The 9,682-nt window shown below is 39.2% G+C and overlaps 1 protein-coding gene across 3 annotated transcripts in view; it reads right to left on the reverse strand.

The window, feature by feature from the left end:
• Positions 1 to 9,682, reverse strand: part of clip1b (CAP-GLY domain containing linker protein 1b) — a 140,348-nt gene that overhangs the window by 117,502 nt on the left and 13,164 nt on the right. For all 3 annotated transcript variants that reach the window (XM_037979448.1, XM_037979449.1, XM_037979447.1), the window contains exons 4-5: positions 4,891 to 5,036; positions 3,852 to 3,976 (exon numbers count right to left, since the gene is read on the reverse strand). In XM_037979448.1, the coding sequence (XP_037835376.1) occupies positions 3,852 to 3,976; positions 4,891 to 5,036 (271 nt within the window). The remainder of the gene's footprint in view (positions 1 to 3,851; positions 3,977 to 4,890; positions 5,037 to 9,682) is intronic.

Here is a 9,682-nt window from a genome sequence, read left to right on the forward strand (position 1 = left end):
CAGAGGAAGACCCAGGACACACTGGAGGGACTATGTTTCTCGGCTGGCCTGGGAACGCCTTGGGATTCCCCCGGAGGAGCTGGCCCAAGTGGCTGGGGAGAGGGAAGTCTGGGTCTCCCTGCTTAGGCTGCTACCCCAGCGACCCGACCCCGGATAAGCGGAAGAAAATGGATGGATGGATGGATGGATGGATATTTTAGCTCATATTTTAGCTGTACTTTTGTGTCTTAGATTATCTTAGCTCATGTTTTAGACATGTTTAGTTTTAACTTTATATCCTTGAGTGTGCTTTCATTATGTTAGCTATGTGTCTTATTTAGTGTCTCATGTTTTAGATATTGTGTTTTACGACTGTATCTTCGTGTTCACATGTTGTAAAGCACTTTGAACTGCCTTGTTGCTGAAAAGTGCTATATAAATAAATTTGACTTGACTTGACTTGGCAAACTCGGATGTGGGGTACAATTGGCTAAAAATGACATATGTTATATGTACATGTTATATATACGTTAAAGTCCAGCTGGCTTTATTTTGAACACATTGCCTTTTCTGACGCGAACACAATGATATAACTATATCATGGTTATGTAACAGCACCACCTAGTGGTGACAAAAGTACAACTTTTAGAAAATGATGTACTGTTTGGATGGGATTAAAGTATTTCGCGTCTGATTTGGCTTGAATGGGCAGTACCCCTTGTTAAAGGTGCAACATTAGTATTACGAAGTTTCTTCTAATTGTGTCACTGTGGCAATGTGTTCATTTTGTTAAAAAGACACTCTTGCTACGAAGCAAAGGAAGATTTAACTGTCAAGAAACTTGGCACACTTTGGAGAAGTGCCAAACAGAGCTGATATGGCGAATTTCCCTCTATGAAAAAAAATACTGGCTCCATAGCACCCCTTACAAAATTCTAAAAGTGAGTTGTGTTGAGTCGTGTTTGACACAAGCAGATAACTTTTGGTACCTGTGTATCAACTGTAGACACACAAAAAAAGTCTCTTGGACCTATAGGCCCCACCCTTCAGGAAGTCAACCATTGTGGATCAAAGCTGGCAAGTGCAAAATTTGACCTTTATCTGTCATTATTATACAACACGTTTGGATATTCACAAAAAAAAAAAAAAATCACACAATATACATTTATCAAATCTTAAATAAGACCTATGATTGTCACAGGCATGGCAGCCTTTGAGGGACACAACTAGACACTCTAGTACCTAGAGGACAATGTGACTCTCCCTAAGAGTGAATGCAAATACAGAGGGATGGGCCAGCGGATGCCTTGGCAGGACGTTGGCTGGGTTGAGATAACTCCAGTGAGTGAGGACCCTTTATCACAGCTTGCAGTGTTAAAGTTTTCAACAAAAAAAAAAAAACAATTGCTAGAGAAAAAATTGCACCTTCTGTAAAAATGCAGTGTGAATGCTGAGTGCTGAATGATTCAGCTGAAATTTGTCGAAGAATACGTAAACTGAAATGTTAGTTAAAACAAGAAGAACAGAAGCTAAAATCAACAAAATTGTTACTAAAATCTAGAATTAGCAACACTAAAACAAAAAGCAAAAGTTAGTAAAACTGTAGCTAAAACTGAAAATGAGCTAATCTGCATCTAAGATGAACAAAACTATAGCTAAAAGCTAAAATTAGCAAAACAATAGCTAAAATCAATACTAGCAAAACCGTAGCTAGAAGCTGACATTAGCAAGACAATTGTTAAAATTAACATGAGAATACAAAAACAGAGCAAGTACGCTGAAGCAGACTTCAAAGATATTGTTTCTGATAAAATTGAATAGATCGCCATATATTTCTTTAGTGAAATTTACACTTGATTTGTGTAAATAAAGTTAAATAATTCAAAAATTACAAAAACTACAAATACCAATGGTAGTAGCACACCTTTCCTGCCCAAGCTTAATGTTTTGATTTATGATTGGTTGAAATAACACAAAGTATGTGGAGAAGTTTGAGTCCAAAAAAACATTGAATTTAAGTATTCTAATCCCTTCCATGGCCATAGATGTATAAAATCAAGCACCTAGGCATGCAGACTGCTTCTACCAACATGTGTGAAAGAATGGATCTCTCTCAGGAGCTCAGTGAATTACAGCTTGGTACCATAATAGGATACCCCCTGTGCAATATGTCCAGTCATGAAATTTCCTCGCTACTAAATATCCATCAATCTAGTAATCTGATGGACAAGTTTGGGTTAAGTGGTTGCCAGGAGAATGGTTCTTGTCTGTCTGCACTGTGCCAGGTGTAAAGTTTGGTGAAGAGGAGATTATGTTGTGGGGTTGTTTTTCAGGAGTTGGGCGTGGCAACTTAGTTCCAGTAAAAAAATTCTTAAGCCTCCAGCATACTCCACAAGAAGTCACAAAGTCGGTTTGCGGTCACGTGGCTGCAAGCCGTTAATTTTCGCACACACCTTTCATAATCCACAAGACACTCAGATCAGAACTCCTGGGAAGCTCCTCCCCTTCTGCAGCGCTAAAATAGGTTTCTTCCCGCTGTCTTCTCAACTCTCCTGTCCTTGTACAGATTTTGGCTTCCCTTATCCTGACCAGACTTGTTTATTGAACAGTGCACGCTGTTTGGCTTTCTCAAAAATGAAGGTGCACAATAATAAGCGAAGAAAGGAAACGTGTCCCAATTCTGCTCAGCCGAGGTGTACTTCCTCCGGTCTAACACAGCCACAAAGAGCTGCCTACATCTCCGCGAGGTCTTTTTAAGTTCATAGGTTTCCAAGTTTTGCTGGAACAGTTTGCTTCTCAGCGGAGCAGTAGAAGTCAACTCTGTTATTGCCAACATGGCAATGAAAGTGACTCAGGAGAATAACAGAATCCCCTAATGGCACCCCTTCCAGGACAGCAACCAGAGATTCCCAGAAGGCCAGGTAATCTAAACTGCTGCTTGGTGCAAAGGTACAAACAACAATCTGAACCTTCTCACCTGCAACTTGAGGCAGCAGAGAGGCAACCCTCTCGAACACTAAGGAAAACTTCAACAACAAGGCACTCAACTGAATGCCTCCATGAAGAAGTTCTGGTCTGAAATTTTTCTTATTGTAATTGGAAATGACATTGCTCCTAATGCTTTAACTGCCTTGTTAAAAGCCCACTCCACTTTTTTTTTCTTGCTAAAAAGGACTTAATAGCTTACACAACTCTGCTGGCTGGGAGGCTAATACTGCTAAACTGGAAATCTGCTTCTCCATTTACATATACAAGATGGATTAGAGAGGTTCCTAAATTCCTTAAACTGTAAAAATCCAAGCTAATGTTGGCCGATAAGGCTGGATCTTTGAAATAACCTGGATTCCTTTTCTGTCCTGTGTTAACAGCACAGGATGTCAGATCATTCTGAACTGAGAAGCACAGTGAGGTATTTTGACATTTATGTATATATATGCATATATGTAACATGTTTGGAAATGAGTGTGTAATTATATGTATTTTATTTTTTTAAACTATACCCAGTCCTCTTACTGAACTGTTGCCAGTTAACCGAATTAGTTGCAAAATGTTTCTCCAACTATTTCCAATATGCACTACTTACTTTTACAGCATTTTGTTGACCCTGTCCTGTTGTTTTGGAGATGTGTTGCTGCAATAAAATTCAAAACTACTGTATTTTTTCAAAAAATGGTGCATTTAATATGTTCACTATGTTTTATTGTGAATAAAATATGGGTTTATTGAAATTTACAAATTACTGCCTTCTGTTTTTATTTACATTTAACACAATGCTCTAACTTTTTTGGTACTGGGGTTGTACAAGTTACATTGCAAATACTCCAGTGCTATGTACTACAAATAAAATCTGATTCTGTATCAATGTTTTTCACCTGGTTCCAGCTACAGCTCCATCATTCTTGCCCAAAGGTTCATCCAGTTCCACACCGCACCACTCTCCTTTGGCAAAGTCAGTCTCTCCAAGAAAGCGCACTACTCCTGCCTTTGTACCGCCAACCTATGAATGAAAAATGTTTTCAACATAAATGTTTATAATTAAATCATACAAACAGACACCTCCTTATAACTAAGAAGAGTTAGCCAAGATGAATAACGCTATTTTACTGCTAAACAAGCAAACATTTTATTCATAAAAGTACAAAGGTAGGTAGGTACATTTATTTATATAGCACTTTTCAGCACGAGGCGACACAAAAACAACATTATACATTCACTGGCCACTTTATTAGGTACATCTTGTGAGTACTGGGTTCAACACTCTTGTGCCTTCAGAACTACCACAACTATTCATGTCATAGATTTAACAAGTTATTAAAAACATTTCTCAGAGATTTTGGCCAATATTAACATGATAGCATCATGCTGTTGTTGAAGAATTGTCAGCTGCTCATCCATGATGTGAGTCTCCTGTTCCACCACATCCCAAAGTTCTGGTGACCACAGAGGCCAATGGAATCCAATGAATCAAGACCTATTATGTCAGGACATGTTTGCGATTTCTAATTCAATTTTGGTGAGCTTGTGTAAATTGTAGCTTCAGTTTCATGTTCTTAGCTGACAGGAGTGGTTCCTGGTGCGGTCCTCTGCTGCTGTAGCCCATCTGCTTCAAGGTTGGACATGTTGTGTGTTTAGTGGAATGAGTGGTTATTTGAGTTAATGTTGCCTTTCTGAACTTCAGCAAGTCATCTTCACCACTTCAACATGCCATGAGGCATTGAGTTGCTGCCATGTGATTGGCTGATCAGCTATTTGTGTTTACAAACAATTGAATAAGTGTACCTAATAAAGCAGTCAGTGAGTGTAAATATGTACTTCATGTACAAAACCTTGACAAATGTTCTTACATAAAGCCTAGTGTTTACACATGAAATTTCTGCTTTTCTCAATGATTTCACTCACTGTGTGTCTTACCAAGACACGATCTCCCAGCCTCAGCTCCCTCCTGTTCTTCTTAATGGAGTCGGGATCTGACAGGTTGGACACCGACTCACTGGATGCCACAACTCGGCTGAGTGCACCGCTCATCTTTATGCAAGTGCCCTGAGCTGATGGAGGACCTAAATCAAGAAAGAAAAATAAATAAATACGGATTAGAGATGCAACCAGTGATGAACAGCCCTTGCATTTTAGCAACACTCTGGCCTGCTTTGATATACTGTGCAATAAGAGGAGCTAACCCCACTCAAGAACACTTCTTGATTTTCTAGAAGGTGTTTGTTTAAATGTAAAGGCTGGAAAAGGCAAAAATGTCTTTAAAATGTGGGGGTATAATTCCAAATGTCTAGCATTCATGAGTAAAACAATACCAAGGAGCATCACATTGCAATTCTTTATCTTTATTCTTTAAATTTGAAGTTGTTATGAAAAGGTAAGTCTGAGAATAATGTCAATGAGTAAAACATAACTTCCTGTTCTCAGTAGTCAGAGCTAAGGAAATGGCCTATCACTGACATGTAATACAGTTGAGTTCTGGAATGTAATAAAATATACAAATTTAGGTGGAAATCAGATATTCTATGTGTGAATTACAATTTTGTTTTTGGCAAGCAGTCAAAAATTGAGGTGTAGCCACACCAACATGCATTTATGAAAACTTAACTTAAACTTAATGGCAACTTTGAATCCACAATACCACAGTACCTTAATAGTATTTTAATCAAGTTTAAAGCTGATCCTTCAAAATTTCTAGGAGTTTGTTAAAATATAAAGGCTAAAAACTACAAAACTACAAAACATCAAATGTTAACTTCAAGGTAAAATGTCTGACTCTGTTATTTTTAAGACAGTGGTGCTTTTTTTAGTCCTTGGTAAGATTAATAGGAGCACCTATTGTCATCCTTGTACATAAAGGTATAGAAACAGGAAAGGGTTGTTTGAAATATTCTAGAGGGTGCTATTTATCTGTTTTGTTCTGAGCTGAACTAATGTCCTGAACTGTACATTTTTGCCTGCACCAAACTGCATTTGGTGCAGTTTGGATAAAATACGTTGAATGAACAATAATTAGTGTCATGGCGAGATTCACTGTGCCACCAAAACCACACCCTCCAGCAATAAATCACAGGATTTAGTAGCATGTAATCTCCAAGTTACACCTCGCATGATATGGTAAAGCAAGTCAGACAATGAATACAACAAGTAACTTCCTGTTCTCAGTGGGCAGGGCTAAAACAGTGGTGAAATATTGACATGTACATGTGTTAAAGACCAGACTAAGATAAAATATTTGCACTTTGGTGCAGATAAGACATTTTTATAGAGTTATAACATTTTTTTTTTGTTTTAAATTTGTGTTTCAAAGCAAAAGACAGATTTGATGTTTAGCCACACCCACATACCACACCTGTAGCAAAAACTCTCGATACATCTACTTTCCACACTTTTAATCTCTCATGTTTTATAAATATATTGACCAAGTTTAAAGTTGATATTTCAAAATCTGTAGGAGTTGTTCAAATGTAAAGACTGAAAATGGTAAAAAAAATAAAATCATGACATCAATTCAAAATGACCAACTTCTTTTTTGTTCCAAGACAACAGTACAAGAGACAAGTTCTTTGTGGCCTAAAAAAGTGTGCAGCCATGCCTATTTTTTGAGACCCGTATATGAAAAATGTCACTTATTTTTAAGGTGTTCCCAAAATGTTGTAAGTTTTGGGGTATGTTAAAGTCCCCATAAGGCAAGTCAGAAAACCAGCCAGCATCTGGGGTGACCACCATTTGAGTCACACAGTGCAATACATCTTTGCATAGAGTTGATCAGGTTGTTGATTGTAGCCTGTAGAATGTCAGCCCCCTGTTCTTCAGTGGCTGTGCGAAGTTGCTGGATATTGTCAGGAACTGGAACACACTGTCGTTTACATCGATCCAGAGCATCCCAAACATGCTCAATGGGTGACATGTCTGGTGAGTGTGCTGGCCATGCAAGAACTGGGGTGTTTTCAGCTACCAGGAATTGTGTACAGATCCTTGCAACATGGGGTTGTGCATTATCATGGTGAAACATAGTGATAGTCAAGCATGAATGCAACAACAATGAGCCTCAGGATCTCATCACGGTATCCTGTACAGTGAAAATGTGATTTCATCCGTGAAGAGAACACTTCTCCAACATGCCATACACGATTGAATTTAAGATTTGCCCACTCAAGTTGATGATGACAACGTACTACAGTCAAATGGAGATGCCAGTGATGATGATGAGCATGCAGATGAACCTCTCTGACACGGTTTCTGACAGTTTGTGCAAAAAAGTTTTTGGTTATGCAAACCGATTGTTGTAGCAGCTGTCCGGGTAGCTGGTGTCAGACGATCTTGAAAGTGAACATGCTGGATGTGGTGGTCCTGGGCTGGTGTGGTTACCTTTTTGAGGCCAATTGGATGTACTGCCAAATTCTCTGAAAGGCCTTTGGAGATGGCTTACGGTAGAGAAATGAAACATTCAATTCATGGGAAGCAGCTCTGGTGGACCTTCCTGCAGTCAGCATGCCAACAATATATTTAAGAGAAAAAGTCTTTGATCTTTTGAGTTCAGCTCATGAAAAATGGGAGCAAAACCAAAAGTGTTGCGTTTATACACTGCCTGGCCAAAAAATCCCCACCAAAAAAAGGTTACACACTAATGTTTCGTTGGACTGCCTTCAGCTTTGATTACGGCCTGCATTCACTGTGGCATTGTTTTGATGAGCTTCTGCAATGTCACAAGATTTATTTCCATCCAGTGTTGCATTATTTTTCACCAAGATCCTGCATTGATGATGGTAGAGTCTGACCGCTGCTCAAAGCCTTCTCCAGCACATCCCAAAGATTCTCAATGGGGTTAAGGTCTGGACTCTATGGTAGTCAATCCATGTGTGAAAACGATGTCTTATGCTCCCTGAACCAGTCTTTCACAATTTGAGCCCGATGAATCCTGGCATTGTCATCTTGGAATATGCCCATGCCATCAGGGAAGAAAAAATCCATAGATGGAATAACCTGGTCATTCAGTATATTCAGATAGGCCTCTGTCTTCCATAGTGAAAGTAATGGAAAGTTTTATCAGCCAACCATGGGACCTAGAAGAGGCAGGGGATGGGAGCATAAAGTTTACATAACATCCAGGAGAATTTGAGATAGCCAGCCTACCAAGGCCGACTCAGTGGTGCCAGATTCAGATATCAGAATTTTTTTAAGTCAGACTGACGTCTTAATTTTATGCCAGCCTTAAGAGTCTCACTGGTACATTTCAGTGGTGAATCCAAACAGCCAAATTAATGATTCCTCCAAGCCAGGCCGAGTCAGTAACTTCTCCAAGGTTGATTCCGTTTGGCCAGCAAGTTCTAAGGTCCACAACTGGCCCACGATTCACACAAGTTGCGTCCAGTATTTGTCTCTGTTCGTACAATAACGGAGTCTGAGCATTCACTGCTCAGCACCTTCCCTCATACGAGCCTGGGAGCCCTGACATTGCCCTAACAGCTGCCAATGTCTTCCGAATTTCACGATACGCCAGGTAACCACCAAGCCAAAAAAACAGAAACCCTGTTATCAGAAAACCAATTATGTACCATCAAAATGTCCCGTCAGGACAGGAGGGCTCTCCTGTGCCTGGACTTCTCATCGAAAAAATTTGATCTATTGTGTTAAGAGACCAGCTGACCAGATCCGTAATAATTTGATTCAGAAATTATGCAAAGAGAAGCCTCAAAGAAAGAAGGACAAGCAAAAAGCAGGACACATGGGGGGAGAGGAAACAGAGAGAAGAAAAAAAGCATCCACCAAGTGCAGGTAAAAATAAAAAAAATTCCTGCTTTTTGTGGGGAACCGGTGCCTATCTTCAGCAGTCTTTGTGGAGGAGAACGGGTACACCACTTAGCTCTCAGACTGCAGGTTTACTTGTGATTTCTAGTGTTTCTATAGAATGGGAGGCAGAGCTTTCAGTTATCAGGCTCCTTTCTTGTAAAGCCAACTTCTACTTTCTGTCCATGAGGCTGACACCTTGTCTATTTTTAAGACTGGACTTAAGACACTAAGTGATATTAATAAATAAATATCATAGTCAGGGTTGGGTTGGGTTTCCTGAGCTCTCCCTTAGTTATACTGCTATTGGATTAGACTGCTGGAGGACAAACTGACCACATTTCCTCCTCACTCTGCTGCTGTTTTTACTCACTCTACTCTTCATGTTTGTGTTTAGGGGTCTAAGCCCACACAGGAAAGGGAAAGTAAAAAAATTTTACTGTTTTTTTCTTTTCAATGTCTACCTAAGAGCCCAAGAAAATTAAGGCTTATACCAGACCAAGAGTGAGTCATTTTTTTAGGTGTGTGTGTGTGTATGAGGGGTGGAGAGGTTCAGTTTACTTTTGGCAAACTCTTGATTTTTTTTTTTTTTTTTTTTTTACTGCTAATACTGGCAGTCTTACACTGGGTTTTCTGAACTTTCCTTTGCCATAATGCTTACTATTAGTTTAGAACCTTTGCATGTCATTAATGTGTAAGTTAAAACCCCTGTCCAAAGCTTAGCAAAGTTTGATCACTAGGAGCCAGTAAATGCGACAATCATACATACACTCCTGATCAAAATCTTAAGACCAGTCAAAAAATTGCAAGAATTTGCATTTTGCACTATTGGATCTTAAGAAGGTTCTAAGTAGAGCTTCACAATGTTAAAAGAAGAAATCAGCGTAAGAGACAAAAACTTTTGAGCGGGGAATTAATTGAA

The sequence above is a fragment of the Kryptolebias marmoratus genome, linkage group LG14 (assembly GCF_001649575.2).
Source record: "Kryptolebias marmoratus isolate JLee-2015 linkage group LG14, ASM164957v2, whole genome shotgun sequence".
NCBI lineage: Eukaryota > Metazoa > Chordata > Actinopteri > Cyprinodontiformes > Rivulidae > Kryptolebias > Kryptolebias marmoratus.